The sequence below is a fragment of the Malaclemys terrapin genome, chromosome 1, assembly GCF_027887155.1.
Source record: "Malaclemys terrapin pileata isolate rMalTer1 chromosome 1, rMalTer1.hap1, whole genome shotgun sequence".
In the NCBI taxonomy this organism is placed as follows: Eukaryota; Metazoa; Chordata; order Testudines; family Emydidae; genus Malaclemys; species Malaclemys terrapin.
In genome coordinates, this window is record NC_071505.1 from 99,074,501 (window position 1) to 99,098,140 (window position 23,640).

Consider the following 23,640-nt stretch of genomic DNA (forward strand, 5'->3'; position numbering starts at 1 on the left):
AAGAAGTGAGGTTTTTACCCACAAAAGCTTATACCCAAATAAATCTGTTAGTCTTTAAGGTGCCACCAGACTCCTTGTTGTTATTGTGGTAATTGTTATCAGTAAAGAAAAATATATTCCAATACATAATAAAAATGCATATTCAAAATTGGTTTTGACAACCAACGTAACAATATCAGGTTGATATTTTCCAAATCATAATGAACCATTGGTTTGCTAAATTGTAGGTCTAGTCTGTTGCACATGTGTATTAAGTCCCAGTGACGTTAATAATAAGCATTTTTATTGTGTCTGTTATCCCAAAGGTCCCAAAACACTTTACAAACTTAACCAACTGATAAGCAAGCTAGACACCCAGCTTCACTTCATTCACCACTGAAACAGAGCAGCTGTGTAGAGATGGCAAAGTACTGTTAAATAGCAGCCTCGGGTAGAAGAATACCATAACCAATTAAAACAGCAGAGGACACTTAGTCAGAAAGAATTAACCTATTCAGAATATGGCCAAAGCTCTAGCATTCACATCCCTAACTCTAAGACACCATGAGTTCTTTCAACGACCAAGTCTCATCTTTTATTTTACATCCGATTTGTAAGATAACAGGTCCAGGAGTACAGTGGCCCCTACCACAGTAACACTGCATTGATTTAGTACCGACTCATTTACAGTAATGACTCACAATAGAAGTTATGCACATATCATGTAGGGTGCACATCCCCTTCAATACAATATGTTGTATGCATACTTTTTTCAACCATTTTATAAACTGCATGATTTTTTAAAATTTTATAAACTGCAAACATTCAGTCTAAATATGTTTCCCATGTGACTTTAGCCTAGGAGTGTTGCTAGTACATTGAGACCAGATATACAAATTGGCTTGAGTTTCAGAGGTGTCAAGCACCACAGATCCCACTCACTTCAACTGGAGTTTCATACCTGGAAATCATGCCCTTAATCTCTCAAGTGATATACACTAAAATTGACAATACAAAAATGAATAACTAAGACTAATTAGCAATCATAGCATCTCCACCTGAAAACATAAGCTCTAAATCCTACAGATGAAACCAAAGACAAAGTAAGTAAATGCCCAAGACCCTCTGATGTAAGACACTGTCTCCCATATACCAAGACATCATTACTGTCAAATTGGCATATGAAGCCATAAAGCCATACTCAAGACAATACCTATGATACTAATGTTTAAATAAAAAACTGATCATGTTTGCTCAAGTACATGTTATGATCAAGTATCAGAGGGGTAGCCGTGTTAGTCTGAATCTGTAAAAAGCAACAGAGGGTCCTGTGGCACCTTTGAGACTAACAGAAGTACTTCTGTTAGTCTCAAAGGTGCCACAGGACCCTCTGTTGCTTTTTACATGTTATGATCACACATTTATAATATTAAAATTAAATAATGCGACCGAATTTTTTTAAGCTTCTGAAGCTATTTGATTTTACCATTTCTTCAAAATGTTAGACTGGTATCTCCACAGCATCTCTCAGCTAACATAAGGCATCCATTCCTCCTGCCACTAGGGCAGGGACTAAGTCCAATAATTAGAGGCATAAGGATATAAAGGTCAGCCACATTAGCATCAAGATTTGTTCCTTCTGAAAAGAGACAGCGCTCCTGAAATATGCCTTTTAGTTTAAAAGACATTCTTGCATCTCATCACAAAAACGCACCTCAAGCAGACTATGATTCTTTTAATAAATAAAATCCTTTTAAAAAGTAGCTTATGTGGGCACATAAGGCTGCATTAAAAACCACTCTCCACATTTTCTGACTAGAGTATTACAATGGTTACCATGCTTTAGGGAGATCATAACATCTTGCATCTAACATCTTTGTTTAATAATAAAAAGGGGATATAGCATTTCTGCCAATAATTACTTGTTGCTGGTATAGAGAACAGCCAGCTGATGAATTACATTCATCACCACTTCATAGCACCGTGTAACAAAACAAGACAGCTCCTGAAATGACAAATTTTGCATACATTGGTATTATTTCCAAGACAGTGAACAACAATCATGCAACCAGAACCCCAAGTTCAACTTCCGAATTCCAGCCTGAGGCTTCTCAAAACTGCAGCCTGGACAGGAAGTCAGACACATTTCCTGAAGCGTGTTTCTTTAGGATTTAGGGTTAATGAAGCTACACAGAGGCATAAGAGGGAGTAAGGATCCTTCTCCTTATTGAGTGGCCAGCAATAGGGCTAGCTAGAACCACAGTCCTGATGTTCAGGGGAGCGTCACTCAGATGCTTCCTCCCAGAATAAATGTGCAGACACTGGGCAAGGCTTTGCCCCACCTCACACATGCAATGGCCAAGAGCTGGCTGGTTGCTTGGGGGAGTATAGTACACCTTTAAAATGGATGCAATAAGTTACACCCCACCCCAAACAAAGAGCCCTAGAAGGCCTTACGCTTCTGAGGCACAAGGCCTCCTACAACTCTCCCTCAGGCAGTGTGTGTAAGCACCACCACTTTCTATGAACTCCATGACAAAAGCATGCTCTAGCCCAGTGGTTTTCAAACTGGGTTACGCATATCCCTAAAGGTACATGAGCTCTTGTCAAGGGGTACGCAAGAAAAATCCTATAATGGCAGACAATGCATTTTATTTAGTAGAGGTTTTCAAACTCTGAGGTGCACCCCCCCTGGGGGGACTCAGGGAGGGAGTGCCACCTCCACCCCCGACTCACCTCAGCAGAGCCACCCAGCCTGGGTTACAATTTGAGTTACAATTTTTGGTTGTAACAGGCTGGGTGGCCCACTGAAGTGAGTCAGAGGGTGGAGGTGGTGCTCCCTCCCTGAACCCCACTATGCGGAGCTGGCCTGAGCTGCCTAGCGTCGCCACTTACCCCTTCCCCGAACATTCCTCCACGCCCACCTACGGAGGCGCACCCCACAGTTTGAAAACCTCCAGAAGCTGTTGCTAAATGGAAAGCAGAAATCTGGGGAGCACGTGACTCCGCGTGTCCCCTCCAGGCATCGCCTCTGTCTATCTCAGATGGGGATGCGTGGGGACTACATTAATTGGAAAGGGGTATACAGCCCAAAGTTTGAAAACCACTGCTCTAGCTCTAAACAACCATTGTTCTCTTTGAAGCCATGCCAAGCTTAAGCCACAAATTACAGATAAACAGCTACAGTTCAAGACAGAAAAAAAGATTATTTTCATGAGTTACTGACATGCTGGATTTAAAACTGAAAGTGGAGAGGACAGAGAATTCAGCCAGGGACACAAGAACAGGAGTGAACATTTGAAATGCAACCGCAAGACTGGATAGGATTATGAAGTCATCTGGCACATCTCCACTAGTGATGATACACACTGGAATCAATGGTGGAGTGGTAAATAACGAGGACAGGTCAGTCATACAGAGCGATCTGGATCACTTGGTAAGCGTGCCCCATCCAAACAGAATTCATTTCAATACAGCCAAAAGTAAATACATCTAGGTACAAGGAATGCAGGCCATATCTATAAAATGGGGACTGTATCCTCAAAAGCAGTGACTTTGAAAAGGATCTGGGGTCATAGTGGACAAGCAAATAAACAGTGTGATACTGTGGCAAAAAGGGCTAATGTGATCCTTGGATGCATAAACATGGGAGTTGGGAGTAAGAGGTGATTATTACCTTTTTAATACAGCATGGGTGAGACCGACACTGGAATACTGTGTCCAGGTCAAATATCCACATTTTAAAAAGGATGTTGAAAAACTGAAGAGGGGGAAGAAAAGAGCCACAAAGTGACTCTAGGGCTGGAGAAAATGCTTTACAGTGAGATTTAAACTGCTCGATCTGTTTTGCTTGTCAAAAGGAGATTGAGAGGTGACTTGATTACAGTGCATAAGTACCTTCACGTGGAGAAAATACCAGGTACTAAAGGGCTCTTTAATCTAGTGGAGACAGGTATAACAAGAACCAATGGCTGGAAGCTGAAGCCAGACAAATTCAAGTTAGAAATAGTGGGGGGGGGGGGGGGGGGATTCAAAATGCAGGTAATTAACAATTAGAACAAATTACCAAGGGAAGTGGTGGATAGTTTTCAGCTCAAGACTAGATGCCATTTTGGAAGATGTGTTTGGCTAAAACACAAATTACTGGGCTCAACACGTGGATAACTGGGTGAAACGTAATGGCCTGTGGTATTTCAGGTCAAACTAGATGACCTCTTGGTACTTTCTGGCTTTAAACTATATTAATCTATGGAAGAGTTAAAAAAAATCTAAATTGGCTTTTTATCATATATGCAGTTGTTTTACATTTTGCATTTCACTCATCTTGGACATACGAACAGCCTGTTCAGTTTCACTTTCTGCTTTTCCTTTGCTTAAAAACGTTGTTTGGGTTTTAATTTCATTTTCATTTAAACATTCTTTCTGTATTTGGCTTTGAGGTTTCTAGGTTTTTAAAAACAGAACTTAAATGTCAGGCCTAGAACCAGTTAACATTGCCCCTTTAAACCCTTAATGCAGAAAGTTCAATTTCATGGCACATATCCAACTGTCAGCAACAGCCTATGCAGCAAACTGACAGATTTTGAAAATCTTCTAAGTATATTAAACATTATGTGGTTTAATCCTGCAGAGGGTAGTGAAACATTGGCAGGTATTCCTAAATTAGTATCATAATTTGTCTCTTTAATATCACCTCAGTAAATATTTAGCTGTTACATCTGTTGAGAACAATCTCTGGATACCAAGAATGGTCAAATCCGCAACAAATAGCCAATACGTTTATGTAGCAGCTATACGAAAACAGCATTTTCTGACTCCTCTGCCAGCTCTGCACATCCTTGACTATGTCAGTGTTTCTCAGATGGTAGACACTGTCACCAGCCCATTCCTACTGGGGAATAGGAAATGGAGCACAGCAGTGGGAACAGGACAGGCTCAGTAAGGAGAGATTCTTCTTACAGATTCTTATAAAGCAGGAATTGGATACAGCTATTTGAAAGCTCCCCAACCTTCCCTCGATGGTCCTGGGGTGATATCTTACATACAGGAGTGTAAGCAAACACCCACTCAGCCACTCTCTCCTCCTGGCTCCCAGAACTCTCAGCTGAGCCACAGGAGCACATGTAGCATGGGCCCACAGAGCCATCAACAAATCTTCTCCTCTAAACAGATGAGTAGGAGAAATTGGGAGGTGAAAAGTGAAAGAGAAAGTTGATGGCTGGGTGGGAGAGAACAAAAATCAGGAGACAGAAAGTGGACAATAAAAGGCAGAGATATTAGCAACTGCATGCAGGAGAGCTTAGCAAGTATTTTCCTCTGATATTTGGTCTACCAAAGGGGACCACTAAGAACTCTGATACACGATATTTACAAGACAGTAAATAAAGTCCTGTTTAATGAAGACTGAAATTACATTTTCTAGACACAGTTTTGTTTAAGCACTATATATTTTTCATTTTTTACTACAAGTACATTTTTCATGACAACAGGATCCTGTTTGTGATTGCACAATCACTTGCTATGGAAATCATGCCAGAAAAAGAATTATAACTTCTACTGTAGAATGAACACCAAGAACAAAGGAAATCCTCAGAAACACAGATCCTGTTTTCATTCAAATGTCCTTGGTAATAAGCACAATTGTTTCTAAAAGCCATGTTATTCCCCAGAATTTTTTTTGTGAGGCATCATCATTTGTTTTAATCTTACCTCATTCTGAAGGAAGATGAACAAACAAATGGTTTATTCCATGCTAGCACTACCACTTTTTATATTATTCAATGGCAAACTAAAATTTACCATCAGAAACATGCAACAGAATGCTAGACCTTTAACATAAAATGACAGAGTCACGCTATATTTTCTCCTGTTGAAGTGTGTTTAGGTAAACTAGTTTATTTGGGCACTGAATCTGAAAATCTTTTAGCCTTCTCACACTGGGCTTACAGTGCTTGAAACAGCTTCAAGTGCAGAAACACAATAGTGAACAAATTGCACCTAATAGCTCTCTATTTGAAAAGATGAGTGAAGGAGGTTGGTTGTGATAGCTGTGCAGGCAAGAAGTTGTAATCTGCATACAAAAGTGACTCCCAGTACCGTTGAATGGGATGTAAATAGGATATCGTAATTGATGAATCCACTTGACAAGTAGAAAACAAACAAACAAACAAACAAACAAAAAAAAACAGATTACAACTGCTTCAAAGCCAAGATGCACTCTTTACCTGTAAAAATGAAATAAATCTTCCCATCTGTATTTGGGAATCACCTTCCACCATGCTGGAATCTGTGGCTTGAAAGATAAACAAAAGCTTCACTGACTTTAGGAATATCAGACAAACCTATTCATTACACTGAAGCCTGGATGACAAACCAATTTTGTTTGACCTTTAATTAAAGCACACTGCTATAAAGCAATGTATTTCCAATGAATCCTTAACAAAGACTTGACTGTGCTTTGCTAAACAGAGAACATCTTCTTGTTCTGTATTTCTATAGGACCTAGTACCATGGGGTCCTGGTCCATGACTGGGGCTCCAGAGCACTAGCCTCAACATAAATAATAAATAGGATGTTACAAAGTACCAAGTTTCCTGGAGCACCAGTTTAACATTGTGTCAGCATTTATGTCTGTAAACACATTATTCTGGCAATTATAATTGGCCATAAAATCTCATTTGACAAAATCTGGCATACGGAGTCTTAAAATGCATCAACCTGGGAGTTATTAAAAACTTAATGCGTAAGACTTTTATACAAGACCACTATGAATAACAATAGCTTTAATTTTAAAAATTAAATTGGGTAAGAAGTTAATCCACAATAGGGATTAAGCACCTATGGTATTGTGAATTTAATTTGAAACCTTAGTACAGTGTGCACAATAATTGCTTTTCTAATGGCAGTCTGGAGGGGGCTTGTGCAAGTCCTTTGTTAAAAGAGCTGACTTCAGGTCCAGTGAAAGAAAGTCTCAGCCGTTTTAAATTCTACCCCCTTTGCTTTAAGAAGATAGCCTTGAAAATCTACATCAATATAAACCAATCAATGGGGATGAAAGGCACAAGCAGCTAGGCTCCACTCTTCTGCAGTAGAAGGCTCTGAGATTCCTAAAGACTGTATCTTTCTCCAACACACACTTTTTAATGTACAAGTCATTCTGTTAAATTTGATGTGTACCCCAAATAAACATCTTGCTGACACCACCCCTAGGTCAGTCCTGCGCATAGTGATGTGATGGTGGAAGACAGGAATTTGTCACATCGGGAGAGGAGAACAGAATTTTTTTTCCCCAGAGACCAACTCAAAAATGCTCTGCCTCCTATTTTTAGACCCTGCCAAGACAGGGACCTAGCTAGCTGCTGCTCACCCAAGTAAGCCTACAATTGCTATGGCAGCTGCTACAAGAGAAACAGCTGGCTTTCATGCATCTAGAGGTGTTGGTTAGAGGACTGCATTCCCATCCATTCCCTGTTGCTGACTTCTCCAGGAGAAAGAGGAGAAACAGCAGGACCAAACTGCTGTCACAGAATAAGCAGCTTACAGCTGCTGCAGCCCTCTTTTCTCCCTGCCAATGAGGCAGAACATTTTTGAGGGAGACCTTTGTTACAGTTTGGCAGTATGTCACTATGATTCAAAAGGCTTTAAACGTGTCTGGTAGAAGTCTGCTTTAAAAAGTTATCTGCAGTTAGAGAAATGATTCATCAAAAGAACCAAGATAGTCATATTTTACAGCGCACCTAGAATGTGCTAGACACGGTCCCAACCTCAAAGAATTTACACACTTCTATAGTCCTGTCTATCCAAGGATTTCAAAAGGCTTTACAAAACTCTAATGAACTGAGCTTCACAAGGCTACTGTAAAAGAGGCATTATCTTCCCCATCTTTCTGATGGGAAAAACAGAAGTTTAGTGACTAGCTCTGAGGTCACACAGGAAGTCAGTAGCACAGTCAGGAGGAGAATTCCGATCTCCTAAGTCCTGTGCTTTAACCCCAAACACCATGCTTAAAAGCAAGATGTCACTAGTAACCCCTTCATGTATGAGTTATCAGTTTTACGCTGTTAAAAAAAAAAAAAGTAAACTTTCACCCAGAGGGAGATCTTATGACCTATCAATTGGGGAAAAAAAGCAGAGTCCTGCATGATGTCTGTCTGTCTCTCTCTCTCTCTCTCTCTCTCTATATATATATATACACACACACACACACACACACACACACAGAGGCATGAGGCACTATAACCCACCCCTTACTACTTTAAAAACAAGTGTCTATGTTGAAGTGTTACAATTTGGCTTACACTATCTTAAAATGCAGAAATTCAGAATTAAGTATAGGTAGGCCTCCATCCTTCAGTAGTATCATGGCCTTAAATCCATTGACACCAGTGGTTTTTATGCCAAGATAATGACTCAAGTGATTAACCAGCACTAATATGCCTATGTTTTGACAGCACAAGCAGTGTCAAACCCTGCTCACTTTACTCATGAGGTACTGAAGCCATTATGGCTCTTCATGAGTAAGGCAAGCAGGATTTGGTCCACTATATATATTGCCACATGTTATCTGAAGATATCTTGCAAAAATCTATGCATTGGGAGGAGGAGTTGGATACGAGTTTTAGGACTAATTACTTATATTCAATATATAAACCTTGAAAAATAACTGCAATAGTACACAGGGCCGCCCAGAGGATTCAGGGGGCCTGGGGTCTTCAGTGGCAGGGAGCCCCCACCGCTGAATTGCCGCCGAAGACCCGGCGCTTCGGTGGCAGGCCCCAGGGCGGAAGGACCCCCTGCCGCCAAAGACCCAGAGTGGAAGAAGCTCCGGGGACTCAGGCCCCACGAGAGTTTTCCGGGTCCCCGGAGCAAGTGAAGGACCCCGCTCCAGGGGCCCTGAAAAACTCTCATGGGGGCCCCTGAGGGGCCAGGGGGAAATTGCCTCCTCCCTCCCCCCCCGGGGAGGCCCTGATGGTACATGTGCTCACAAAGTAGTTTTTTAAAATACAAGACAGTGTGAACCTACATTAAAGGTTTCAGCATTTAAAGGGAAGATGAAATCTTTTTTTTTAAAAAAGCCTCATGCTGCCCTTTCTGAAAGAAACTGTCTCCCTCTCTTTGTATGCCCAGTGCCCTGCCCTCTCTCCAAATCCTTCCTTAAAAGCCAAAAGTGTTCAAACACTCTCTTGTTATCAGTCCCCATTTCCTGCCTCTCATATAAGCAGTCAACACATACATAAAGCAGAGACAAAATATCAAGGAAGTTCCCACTACTATACCAGTGCTTCACAGCAGATAATGGCTATTTCTGGCTAAAATCTTAATGATGTTTGATGTTAATTCAATGTAGTTATAAGACACTGATATGCAGGGCTTGTATTGTAACAGAGACCAGGAGTTCAGGTTTTCATCAATAGAAAAAATGTAGTAAAAGTACATTTCTAAGCCTATAACATAAGAGTGCAATTATTTTAATATAAGCAGCAGCAACAGCATAAGAAAACACTAATTGACACTATAAATGGAACTACTTACCTCCTTCTCCATAAAACAAGAGGCCATTATAAAATTTAGTTTCCGCCTACCAACAAAAGGAGAGATTTTTTCCAGATTAAAAAGATATAAATACTCAATTTACAAAAATACATGGCTTTTGTTTGCAGGATTAGAAGCTAAAAAATGCCAAGATGTAAAATCTACATTTCAATTTGCCAAACTGTAAACATTTTATAACAGTAATAAAGACAGGCTGTAGGAATTACCTCATATTTTAACTTCTTGATTTCACAGCAAAGGGCAGCATACACAGTTATTACTTTGTTCAGAACCTAAACTCATCAAGGAAAAAAACAGAGTTACAAGTGTTGTATAAAAGTATAATAAATAAAAACATATTTGACACATTTTTCATGTTCAAAGCGCTCTACAAAAAAAAATATTTACAGATTTTACTACAGAGACCTTGTAATTAAAAAATTCTAAATTTAAAGCATTTTACCTTGTTTTCTGTATTTATGAGCTCCAGCAGGGAAGACTGTTCATAGGGCAAAAGCTAAACATTAATTGAAAATAGAAATATTAGAAGACTTTCTTTACAAAAGCATATGTTTAATTTCTAAAAGGAATCACCATTTATATGATTATATTAAGCAACTTAATTTTTTCAACCTAGTTCCAAATGCACTCAGTACCAAAAAGACACTAAGTATATGCTACGGCAGGCTACCATGGAGAAAATATCCAGTTCTCATATTACATGGACTCATCAAATCCTTTTTCATGAAGGTATGCAAGGGTAAAAGACAAATGAACTATGTGAAATGTATAACAATTATAGAAATATTAAAGCAAAAAGTTATGACTGCTATAAGACATCTACTGGGCCCAATTTTTAAATGGCTTCTAATTTTGTAATTACAAAAATGTGTGCATACCTATTTGTGCAGGCAGGGCATGTATTTGCATACATAAACACTTATTTTGGATTTGAAAGTCAGTCAAGAGCTTTTCTACCCCATTTGTGCATGCTAACACTGAGTCTGGATGCACAAGTTCAAAGTTTAACCCACTAAGGCTTCTGGGCAGGCATGTTCCCAGAAGGGGATAAAAGTTAAGTTCTGTTTTTAAATAATGCCTGTAAATTCAACATAAAAAAAGAACTAACATTTTGTACTTCATGAAGGACAGGAAGTTTGTGACCAGGGAAATAACTGGCTTTAGAAGGAGGAGGACTATTGTGTGGGTTTTTTTGCCCTCCTTTAAAATGCAATCACTGAGGCTAGTGAGCCAAATGTAACCTAACCTGTATTTTAGTTGCAAATATATCTATGCATGGCTCAGTTTACACCACTGTGCTCAAATATTCTGTTCTTCTGTACGGAACAAGAATTGTACGCAAGAATTTGGTTCTTTTAACTGCTCAGAATGTAGGATTCTTTTAAGTTTCACTAAGCTCCAAAGGACAGAGAAAAAATAATAATGTGAAATGATATCTGACAAACAACAATGATTTGCTATTTTATGGTTAAAATGGGTTAGGGGAAATTTTTTTGGCACAACTAAAAAAACTGAACAAATAGAAGGGCACAATTGCATGGACCTTTTCCCTTCCAGGGTACAGGGAAAATATATATTAGTGACTGTCTCATTACAGTGCAAGCTTAGCCTCAAAAATATTTTTGTTTTAGCTCTTTAAAAATATCTTAATGCTAATATACTTTTAAATATTTTACCTGAAGGTAACTTTTCTAGAAAGATATTTGAAACAGTTTTCTGTAATTTGTAAGATTCAAAAAAGTTTATAGTTCTATTTGGGTCTATCAACAGAAGCATCACTTTAAATAAATCACAACTAAAAAAGGCTTCAGGTCCACTCCAGACAGAAGGCACAATGGCTACTGGCCCATAGAAGTGCCATGAACATCCTAGACTCTACAGACAGTGGTTACTAATTCTTCTAAAAGGTCTGAACAGGGTACAAGAAAGAGATGGTGTACACTTTTTCCAGCAGCTGTAGAATGCCAAATTAGACACCCTGCAAGCACCCTTTTCCCAAGAGTTTGTGTCTGACCAACCCAATCGCCATCTACACTCCAAAGAGCCTAATTATCAATGATGGAGGGACAGGACTCATTTAGTACCCCAACATTCTAACATTATCAGAAAACAACCTGCCCTCAGTCATTTGGGGAAGAATACTCTAAAGCCTGAAACATGCAGGCAAAGCCTGGCTGACAATGGCATTCCACTGATCAGAGATAAAGAGGCCGTTAGGCCAAGACCATATCCTCAGGGTGACTCTAATCGCTCATAAATGCAGTTTAGAAATCTGACTAGTAGAGTTCAAAAGCAGAGACCTTGCAATACCTTCAAACTCTCTTCCAACTATACAACTCATTTGCAAGCGAGAGATTTTTTGGCTTCCAGATTGGCACACCATGATACCAACAGCTTCAGCCTTATGGTTCTCATGCAACCCAGGAGAGAATAAGTACTGTATTCTGAAATGAGAGCTCCATCTCTGAAGGCTTTTCATAGATGCTTGGTAACAGAACTATAAGCTATTGGACAATCACATTTCTCCATTTAATTTGACAGTTTTGTATTGATGGAATACAAAAACGTTTGCCCAGTAAATCTGATCATTCCAGAGATTCATTAGTAAAATCATAACTGAATTCCTCTGAAATGCATTATTCTAATTTGTAGAAGACGTAGATAATTCCAATATGCATTAAATATATACAGACCTTTAATGCTATAGGATCAAGATTGAAGTCCCAAACATCTCCAACTGAGTCATCCAATGCATCTTCTATTCTCCTCAGCTGAGAAGTATATTCCTCAAGAAATTTCCCATAATTCTTCAACTGTACTTCAGCATGAATTTCTAAGAGTAAATAGTAATATTTATGTAGTATCATAAAGTTGAAGTATTTTACAGGATACTCACTGAACTGCAATATCCTACAGATTATTTAAAGTAAGATCTAGTTTAATCCGTTATTTAGTTTACAACATTGTTTCCTGAAATCACTTTCAGTTAACAAGGTTGACACCAAGAAAATGCAAGTTTTTCCCTTGGTTTATAAACTCAAACATACCAATTTAAAGGGAAGTTATGTTATTTGCCAAGAGCAGCAAAACAGTTACATTATTTTTTAGTTTATGCGTATTTTCAAGACTGACCTTAAACAAGCTAAACTACCAGAGATGTCAACTTTACAACATGAAGATACCTAAGTAGATAGCATATACAGACAACACAAATTATGACATCTTAAACTTAATATTGCACATTAGCTGAAAGAGAGATCCCTAACCAAACATCTATGGTAATATTATACCCTTGAGGCCATGAGTGTCTTATCACTTCTTAGAACTCACTGGTAACTGCATTAAAAATAGCTGTTCCTACCACTACCTCCTACTTTGATTGCAGGATTACGTTGTCTTAAGTCACCACCCAAAATTCTAACCATCTTCAAGCTAACTCTCCCTCTGTCAGAGCATTCTGCTCTACCACCACTCAGAAATTAGATGGCCAAATGAAGCATGGCAGCCCACTCACTGCCAAAAGTGGTGATATATTCAAGCAACATTCCATTGGGCAAATATCAAGAATATTTGTGTTAGTTGGTAAATTAAGTATGCAGGTCACTGATCTTTATAAGTGCTGCTGCCTGACTGCATACTTCTGGCAATAAAGTGCGTGGTTGACTGGTCAGTTCATAACTCTGGTGTTCATAACTCTAAGGTTCTACTGTAGTTAAAATGCCCCAAAGAAATGGAATGCTTGTCCCAAATTGTTTATAGCCTAGATCAGTGGTTCTCAAACTTATTTGACTATACCCGCCTTTTTTCTATCTGTAGTAGTTTATGTCCCGACTCCTGCCACACAAATATATATATATACCAATCAAAAAAAAAAAAAAAAAAAATCAACATGCAACTCTCACTAACTATTAAAAACAGTAAGGCATCGATTTAAATAGAGCCAATGATTCATTGTAATAACAGCAAAAGCAAAACTGAGATTGTGGTCAATGCTTACAATTAAATGTACACACTGCATCATGGTTAAACACTGGAATAAACTGCCTAGGGAGGTTGTGGAATCTCCATCTCTGGATATATTTAAGAGTAGGTTAGATAAATGTCTATCAGGGATGGCCTAGACAGTATTTGGTCCTGCCATGCGGGCAGGGGACTGGACTCGATGACCTCTCGAGGCCCCTTCCAGTCCTAGAATCTATGAATAGCAAATGGATTAACGTACAGATGGCAACACCTTTGTATAATGCTATGCAAGCTTAACAGATATCCATCAAAATGCACAGTGCCATCTACAGTCAAATGCACAGTGCCATATGAGGACCTAATATGTCTGAAGGAATCAGTTTTGCTAGTTATTCATTGCTGTGGGTAAAATGTGTGCAGTAATTTTTTTCCCCTGGGAGCCAGTGCAGAGAAAATACTTTGTAATTGGTGTTAATACCATTTATACTGTTCCACCATTGATGGGCAGCCTCCTGTAGAATAGAAAAATAGCTTTTCTATCTTGTCCCCATAAAAAAAAATTAAGTGGACAAAAATATAAGCTCTGAAGCAGCAAACACACATACAAAAATATTAAGCATACAAGCAGTCCCGTTGATTTCAATGAGACTACTAATGAGAATAAATTTAAGCACATAAATAGATGTGTTCAGGATCAGGACCAGAGTAGATTCAATTGATACAGAAGGAATTCTGTAGCTACCTCAGTATTTGAAAAAAATTCATTCACAAGAAGCAAGTAGGAAGCTTGCCACTTCGTGGTAGTGGGGCAGATACCCATTCGTTTCTATAGGATGTAATCTTTAACTGAATATAAACACTTCCGGCTCTTATGATTGTGAAGGTAACTATCCAAAGGGCAAAAGTTAAAATGCCAGGCTAGATGCTTAGCCCCTGAAGCAGTTGATGTGTTACAATGTTATATACTAATCATCTCTCAATCACACCAACATCCAGGCTAGAACAATTTAGAAGTACCTGTCGTTGGCTGCCTAATTTAGAGATATGTTCAACCATTAAACTGGTAGAAGCTGTTTGCCAGCCAGTTATAGAAAGAGTTTGAAGTAATAAGGCAACTTTTGTTTGTAGCCTCTCATGTAGGTGCAAAGACAATATTTTCTTCACTTGGACAAGTTCACTCACTTGAGAAATTAATTGGCAGTACAGCAGAGAACGCAGTAAATCTTATTTTGTCATTTCCATGCAATGAACAAAAAATCCTACTTCAGACGATGTAGATATTATACAGAAGGATAGGAAGTCAGTGCAGACACAACACTTTATAAACTGTACTCAGATTTGATTGATTCAATTTCCTTTCAGCCATTCAAAATGAAACCAATAAGATTTGGAGAATGCAAAACCTTACTCAACAGTGAAGATAATACAATTACAGAAATTTTATAAAGCAACAAAGAGTCCTGTGGCACCTTTAAGGCTAACAGATGTATTGGAGCGAAGTGGGCATTCAACCACAAAAGCTTATGCTCCAATACATCTGTTAATCTTAAAGGTGCCACAGGACTCTCTGTTGCTTTTACAGATCCAGACTAACACGGCTACCCCTCTGATACTTGACTCTAATTGTATTAATATTCTTTAATAAGACAGACAGTACTTCTATACTGGGTATACATCATCCCATGAGGATTCATTAATGATAACTGCATTGTTATATATAGGCATGGAAAGATTAGATTTTTATTGGTAATATGTTGGTAAACCTGAATTTCACCGTACACACACAAACCAACAAACAGTATTTTCATCGATAATCAAAATTCACAGATAGGCCAAGTAAAAAGAATTCTTCTTGAGAACTTCTTAGATTTGATATAAGAATATTTACTTTGTTTATTTTGACATGTGATGTTGACAATTTCTATTTTAATGGTTATCCAGCCTTAACCTTTTGAATCTCAACATCTACTGTCATTATATAATTGTCGTCTAACCCTCCCACAATTTCCCGCAACAGTGAAAATTTATTTTTAATCACTTTTTCTGTTTCTGTGTTTAAACATCAATATTATCTGTCAAAATTGTAAGAAAATAAAAGCTGAATTCTGCCAAGCCTAGTTATATATGTGACATTAATGCAACATTAAGAGCAGGTTAGACAAACACCTGTCAGGGATGGTCTAGATAATATTTAGTCCTGCCTTGAGTGCAGAGGACTGGACTAGAAGACCTCTCGAGGTCCCTTCCAGTCCTATACTTCTATGAGTCTATGATTCTACACCAGACTGATTTGGTCCCCCATTTCCTCTGTTTAAACAATTATAATACTTAATAGTTAGATGTAGGATTTAGTTGTAAAGTTAAATGAGACCAACTTTAAAAAAAATCTTTCATATCGTGGATTTTTATCCAGCTTGCTTGGAATACAAGAAACTTCCTTTTAAAAACAGGCATACCCATTTTGTTTTCCTATCGCTTTGCTCATTGAGAAGTAAGCTGCTTGTCCTCTATCAAGCTGGTGTGAAAGAAGTACCTCATGTCAGAGGTTCTCAGCTCCACACACCTGCTAATATCTGGGAAGCAATGATTAGGCACCATTTTATGAAAAGCTATACTTTAAACTTTCCTTTTTCGGTGCATACAATTGTTAGAAATCATAAATAAGTCAAGTCAGTTTTCATTGAAAGTAAATAAAATAAATGTGGCATGAACAGACAGCCACTTGGGAAACTTATACTGTCTATATGAAACAGCAGCTTATGACAGACATATTTGCTCAGTAATAACTGGTGTAATTAATTCAGCTTGACCGTTCATTTTACAACACATGCACTCTCTGTTTAGAAAGTAAGTTGTCTACAAGGACAGAGAATTAATGGATTTTTGACAGGCACACAAGCAGGCTGACAAAGAGTTAAGCATCATTTTAAAAAAAGTTGAAGTGAAATTGCAAGCGAATGCCCTACTTAGTTCCCTTTGAGCCACAGCAAAAACACATCACGGAACTAATTTATTCCAGCATGACTTATCCAGCTAATCAAGACAGCAACTGCAATGAAAGAGGCTTCACTGTTTCAGCAGGAAAAATCCCCAATTCATGCAAAATTCAGTGTCTCCCCATGTTTGATTCCCACCTCAGTGTTTGGGATATTTGCTAAAACCTCTCAAATGGGGGCCTGTGGAGGGAGGAGAAACAAAAGGAAGATGAACCTTTGAACCACAAATTGAATATGAGTCAACAATGTGATGCAATTATGAAGAAAGCTAATATTCTGAGGGGTATTATCAGGAGTGTGGTATGTAACACAAAGGAGCTACTTGTCTTGCTTTACTCAGGACTGGTGAGGCCTCAGCTGGAGGACTGTGTCTAATTCTGGGTGCCACAGTTTGGGAAAGATGCAGACAAATCGGAGCGTCCAGACCAGAGCAACAAAAATGATAAAATGTTTAAAAAAACCTGATCTATGAGGAAAGGTCATGTTGAATCTTGAAAAATAGACCGAAGGGGGAACCTGATAATTTTAAAATACCTTAAGGGATGTTGTTCAGAGGAAGTTGATCAATTGCTCTCCATAGCAACTGAAGCCAAGATAAGGAGTAAATTGCCTTACACTGCAGCAAGGGAGATCCAGGTTATATACCAGGAAAAACTTTCCGACTGAAGAGAAGCGAAGCGCTGGAACAGGCTTCCCAGGGAGGCGGTGGAATCCCCATCGCTGGCGGTTTGTAGGAACAGGTGGGGCAGACGCCAGCCAGCGCTGGGCTAGGACAGGTTACCTGGCCCTGCCGCAGCGCAGGGGGCTGGAGGTGGTGACCTTGCTACGATCGCAACCCCACCCTCAACCCAGGCAGCCGGACAGGGACACTGAGCCCCCGACCGGCTCTGGGCAGGGCGGGGCCCGTGGCGCGCTGCCCCCCAGGGGAGAGGCCCAGGGCTGGGCCGGTCGCTCGCTCCCCGGCCCCGCCGGCAGGGCAGGGCACACGCGCGCCAGGGAGGCGCTGGGGCACCGGGTGCGACCGTCCCCCATCGCGCGCTGGCCCTTTGGCTCCTGCCCGCGCCCCGCTGCTGACGGGAGGGGCCCGGGGCCCGGCTCTCGCCCCCGCCCCCCCGCTTACTCTGCGAGCCGTCGTCGAAGCGGTCGAAGTCCCAGTCCGGGGAGAGGGTCTCCAGCGCCATGGCAGCAGCGACCGGGCTCCGACACGGGACTTCCGGCAGCGCGCGCGCGCTGCACGCCGGGAAATGGAGTGCGGCGGGGCGTGCGGCGGCGGCCGCAGGGCTGGAGCCGCCAGAGGACCCGGGCACGGCCCGGAACGGCCGCCGCAGCAGCGCCCCCTCCTGGCGCAGCCGCGGGAACTGCAGCAGCCGCCGCCGCCACAGCTCGGCCGGAGACCGCGATGCCAGGGCAGGTCCCGCAACAGCCCCGCCAGGAGCCGCGCAACACGGCAAGCCGGGGCCGGTACACCTGGCGCTAGTTGGGGGTCAGGAGCCTTGGATGCTATTCCAGGCTCTGACACTGAGCTCCTGGGTGACCGTGGGCAGGTGACGTCGCCCCCCGTGCCTCAGTTTCTCCACCCGGTGTCTATCTTGTCTACTTACATTGTAAGTCAGTGGCTCTCAAACTTTTTTACTGGTGACCCCTTTCACACAGCAAGCCTCTGAGTGCGACCCCCCCCATAAATTAAAAACACTTTTTAATATATTTAACACCATTATAAATGCTGGAGGCAAAGTGGGGTGTGGGGTGGAGGCTGACAGCTCGCGACCCCCCATGTAATAACCTCACGACCAGGGCCAGCTCTAACTTTTTTGCTGCCCCAAGCAGCAAAAAAAAGCGCCGCCCCGCCGTAATACCCCCCCTCCCACCGAGTGCCGTGCCGCCGACCCCCCCCGCCGAGCGCCGCCGAACAACCGCCGCCCCTCGCCGCGCTGCCGAACACCTCCCACCCCCAGCTGCGCTGCTGAACCCCCCCCACGCAGAGCGACACCAAACACCCCCCGCCAAGCGCCTCACCGCCGAACAGCCCCTGCCGCACTGCCGAACACCCCCCGCGCCACACTGCCGAACACCCCCACCTCCCAATGGAGCGCCGCGCCGCCGAAACCCCCACTGAGCGCTGCGCCGCCAAACACCTCTGCCCCCCGCGCAGTGCTGCACTGCTGAAGCCCCCCTCCCGCCCCCGCGCGGAGCATCACCAAACACTCCCCCACTGAGCGCCGCGCCGCCAAACACCCCTCGCCGAGCGCCGTGCTGCTGGAATCCCCCCCCCACCAAGCACAGCGCCGCGTTGCCCCCTGCCACTCCTAGATTGGCCGCCCCTTACCAGGTGCCGTCCCAAGCACGTGCTTGGTTGCCTGGTGCCTGGAGCCGGCCCTGCTCACAACCCTCTGAGGGGTCCCAACCCCCACTTTGAGAACCCCTGTGTAAGTTCTTCAAGCACAGCAAGTTAGTGCTGTGTTTGTACAATATATACTGGGGTCCCGACTCCGGCCTCTAGGAGGCAAATAACACATTCGCAAGTGGAGTGGCCCAGAGCAGCAGCAGGGACAGTCGCAACAGCAGCATTTGCAATAATAATAGGTTTCAGAATAGCAGTAGTGGGAAGCACCTACGGTTCCAGGAGGTGCAGCAAGAATAGGACCACCCAGGCCAGCAGTGCCACCATCCTGTGTGCCAGCTGCCCAGATAGCAATAACATCAAGAGCAATGGTAGCAGCAATTTCAATAGAAAGAATATCAGCCCCAAAGGGGACAGCAGCAGCAGTAGCAATACCATTCAGAGCAAAGTGAACACTTGCAATAGTCTCAGCAGCACCAGCGGGTATAGACAGAGCAGCAGCACTTATCTGGGTAAAGACAGCAAATCCACCATTTGGCATTTATTCATTTTAAAGCTGTTTCTGGGGAAGACACATTTTGTTGTGTGTTTCATTAAGACATTTGACATCTCCCTGATCAGTTTTCATCTCATTTAAATGGATGTGAAAAGAACAGAACAGACTTGAAACAATGGCGTTGAAATTCATTTCTTGTCAAATTACAGAAACAATAAACCAATCTTTATTTCAAAGATAATTTCAAATAAGAGAGATGATGCTATGTGTATTTTTGGTCTGTGTTATCAAACAGTTACACAGCACCACCAGTGTCTCCCCTCAATTCCCTGGTTTCTGTTGTAATAGCTACTTTAGATTCTTTTAAAAGGTCACAAAAAGTTTAAGCGGCTGATTGTGCAACATGCTGACCATCAGCAAAGGACTGGGATCTCTCACTTTCCATTTAAATCAATAGGACTTGTGGGTGCACAGTATCTTTAAGTAGGTATTAAGAATTGCCCCTAATTTAGGCTAGACATTCAGGGCCATACTCTATGTACATGCAGCTTTCATTGAACTCAGTGGAGCCCTCATGTATATTCAAAGCTAGGATATGGCTTCCAATTTTTTAAAAGAAAATAATATGTGAACTGAATATGTACAAAATAAAATGTTCCAGGGCGTGTGCAGTTTTTATGAAGGCTGCGAAACCTGAGGACAAAGTGAGCTAACCAGCCAAATGCACAACAGCCACACTGTTATGATGTGCATAAAATAGAGATGTCCATGTGAGCACAAAATGGAAGACAGAAATGGGAATGCTTTTGAATGAAAATGTTACAGTGAAAGAAAACATTTGGAGAAAAGGTTTTAAGTGAGTTAAGCTTTAGTAACAATTAGATTTTTTTAAAGCATTAAGTTACATGTTGCCCTTTTATGATGCCGTTTTTGAAATGACTGACTAATGCTTTTCAGTTTATTCACTGGGTGGCACTCTTTGTTCAGCTACATTGGTCTTGTAGTTCAGTTGTTGGTGCTGCTGGATTTTATCTGACACTGACTCAGACTTGCTTGTGAAAATTACTAGGTTTCTAATGACAGCCAGTCAAGACTAGCTTTGATTGATAAGTATATTGTGCTGACTAAGCAGTGGTTTGTATGCAATTTGCTCAGCTGAGCTTCTTAGGGGATTTTGAGCATCATTTCTGAAAATTAGTTAATCTCTATGGAATTTTGTTTGTACTAGAAAGTTTTTATTTCCTACAGTGTGACACGGTGCTGTTCGCATCTACAAATAGAGCCTGTTGAAGGCCAGCAGCTTGGACATTTACATCACCCAGGGCACCAGGTATGGTTAGAGTAGGAAGGAGTTAGGTAATCTGATTGGGTTTGGAAGGGTAGAAGGGATCACTTACACCCACAGGGAGCATGATGAGCTAATGAGGTAATTAGCTCACCTGTTGGAGAACCCAGGGAAGAAAGCAAGCTGACTCAGGGAGAAGGAAGGGGTCTTTATTCATCTGCTGCTATATTGTGTTGGATATGGAGTTTAAGGAAGAAGCAATAATAAACACACTTGGAGAAGTATTGTAGTGTCAGGTATAATCCACCACGAGGGCTTATCTACCCAGATTTGCATGAGTTGAAGGTGGAGTCTGTTCACATACATATTTATAGGGAAGTCTGTGGGAGTGCTGGAATGCCAAAAAAAATCTGTTGTTCGTTTCAGAAAATGCTGTAATTGACTTGAACTTTTACAATAATTTCTTGTTTGATAATTGTAATATTGCCAAAGAGGGATACAATGGGGAGAGTAGTTTATTGTTCTGGTCATTTCATTGTCTGTGAATGTATGATTTATGTTGGACCATTGTGTGTCACATTCTATGTAAAGTTCAACAAGTAACTTAAGACTATTATACCACAGAATACTAGAAAATGATAAGGATCTTCCATGTATGTGGTTAGTTGAGCTCTTGGGGGCAGGGACTGTCTTCTTGTTCTGTGTTTGTACAGCACCTAGTACAGTGGGGTCCTGGACCATGAGTAAGGCTTCTAGGTACTATTTTATCACAAATAATATGCAGAAGACTTAATTGAGTGTTCTGGTTATCTATTTTCTTGATGGAATTTGAAAAATACTTTGGGGTCAGATAACTATGGATTTGTAAATCACTAGAAGCCTTCTCTTATAAGGTGCTGAACACATCCTTATCCTAATTCCTACTGAAGTTAGTGGAAGTTTAGAATACTGAAAATCTTGCAGCATTGGGCCTTAAGTTTGTTTGGTACTTGTCAGTAGTAGCTTAGGATATCTGAAAGAGGGTAGGCAAAACTGCTAAACAACATTATTCCTGGAGCTAGTTTATAAACTGCTGGAGAAGAGCATCCAGAGAAAATTCATTACTAGTGTAAATGGGCAAAACTCCTCCGGAGTCAATGGAGCTGCACTTACAGTGGGGCGAATTCTTGGCTGGTGTATCTGCAACAGCACAGGTTATGCAATGACTCTCTGTAGAACATTTACAGCCTACCTGTTAGCTTTTTTTTTTTTTTTTTTTTTAATAGATTGTAGGCAGGAATTTTATCTTGTGGCTGGATTTCCAAAAAAGAAGTATCAGGGATTGCTTTTGGTTACTCTGTAAAAACGAGTCAAGTGTGATTTTTAACAGCTGTATGGGTGGCATACAATTCTGTCATCAGGTAGTTAGTCTTGCCACCATTGATTATGGAAGCAAAGCCAACTAGGCTGAAATGAAATCCAGTCAAGACCAGATGAAAGAAATAATAAAAGCATATATGGTGAGAGCATCTTAAAAACGATGAAACAAGAAATACAAGGTTCTCATGAAAGCTTGCTTTAGTAAGTAGAAAAATATGGGAAAAAGCTGCCACAGTATCTCGTGTTTGAGATGAAACTGTCGTGCAATTAGCATAGTCTTTGTTCTGTTTCTTCTTTAACTAACTCACTTATAACACAAAATTGCCCAAGTATTTGTCAGTCTTGAAGGGATGGTTGAAAGAGAAAATATGCAGGAGAAATTTGACCAAAAGTCCTGTCAACGCTGGCTTCTAGCTGCAAGAAAACTACACAGAGCTGACTTAATTAATCAATAAATCCAGGATGTGACTTTTTCAAGAGGGACCAAATCCTGGAAAGGTCCTGAACACCTGCAGCTCCCATTAACCTTCAGAGTTGCAGGTATTCATTTATTCTCAGAATGTAGCCTTCAGGTATGATTTTAAAAAGTGCTGAACACACCTTGCAGAACACTGAACACCTCCCACTTCCACTGAAGTCAATGGGAATTGATGGTGCTCAGTGCTTCAACGAGATTTGGCCCTACATTTGTTGCTGTGCATTTGTGTACATGCTACTTTGAGTTGATGCTGCTGGACATGTATGTACACATTCTTGTTAGTTTGTGTACTTGTAAGTATAGAGTGGCTCTGGCCATGTGTATGACTAGATCACCAGTTGGCGCATACACTTCTCTGATAGAGTTGGTACTGAAAATTAGGGACCGAAACCAGTTAGATTAGAAGGAAAACCATCCTGGGAAGCTGTTCATGCCTAGTTTTGAATTTTTTTGAAAATTGTATTTATATCCAGCCACAAAAATCTCCAACAGAGAATACCAGTATTTGACAAAGGAAGAAAACTCCAGGTCTGCAATCCTGCCCCACTGGACCATTGACTTAAGTGAGGCCAAGATTTTATCTCAGATTACTAAACCTGAGGGGCATCTTTTCACATAGATACAGGGGTAATGGTGAAAAACTTGTAATATAGTAGTAGTATTCCAAAAGCACAGAAGATGTGCATTGTAATCAGTGTACAGAGTAATGCACACTCTGCTGCTGTGAAACATTACTATGTCACAAGAGGACCTATTGCTCATTTTCAGATGAATAGATCACTTTAATCATTACAGCCTAGATCCACAAAAGGTCTTTAAGTATTGCAATGCTGAGGGTGTCTATGCTGTGATGTAATCCCAAGGGTTTGAATTCAGGCTCAAGCCTGATTCCCCTTCTTTCTATGTACAAATTAGGCTAACTCAGGGCTTGCACCCAGGGTCCCAGGTCTCTGGGGGGTCCAAGCCTGAGTCAAGCTGGGACCCAGAGTTCAAGCCTTATTGCTTTGTAGTATAAATGTAGCCCCACTGGATTTTTTTCTCTGAGAGTCTGTCAAAAGTACCTCACAATCCCATGAGCCTACTTTGCTTGTCCTCTGGACAGTCAAGTTGTCCCACACTGCACCATGACCAAAGGGCTAGCGTGACCATGTTTTGGAAGAGTGCTAGGAAGTCTGGGATATGGGTGGTTGG

The 23,640-nt window shown here is 41.2% G+C and overlaps 1 protein-coding gene across 2 annotated transcripts in view; it reads right to left on the reverse strand.

The window, feature by feature from the left end:
• WASHC4 (WASH complex subunit 4) overlaps positions 1-17,686 on the reverse strand; it is a 58,315-nt gene extending 40,629 nt beyond the window's left edge. For both annotated transcript variants that reach the window (XM_054032953.1, XM_054032961.1), the window contains exons 1-7: positions 17,611-17,686; positions 12,225-12,364; positions 9,974-10,027; positions 9,738-9,803; positions 9,511-9,556; positions 6,204-6,271; positions 1,902-1,984 (exon numbers count right to left, since the gene is read on the reverse strand). In XM_054032953.1, the coding sequence (XP_053888928.1) occupies positions 1,902-1,984; positions 6,204-6,271; positions 9,511-9,556; positions 9,738-9,803; positions 9,974-10,027; positions 12,225-12,364; positions 17,611-17,671 (518 nt within the window). In that variant the 5' untranslated portion in view covers positions 17,672-17,686. The remainder of the gene's footprint in view (positions 1-1,901; positions 1,985-6,203; positions 6,272-9,510; positions 9,557-9,737; positions 9,804-9,973; positions 10,028-12,224; positions 12,365-17,610) is intronic.
• Between the last annotated feature and the right edge of the window lie 5,954 nt (positions 17,687-23,640).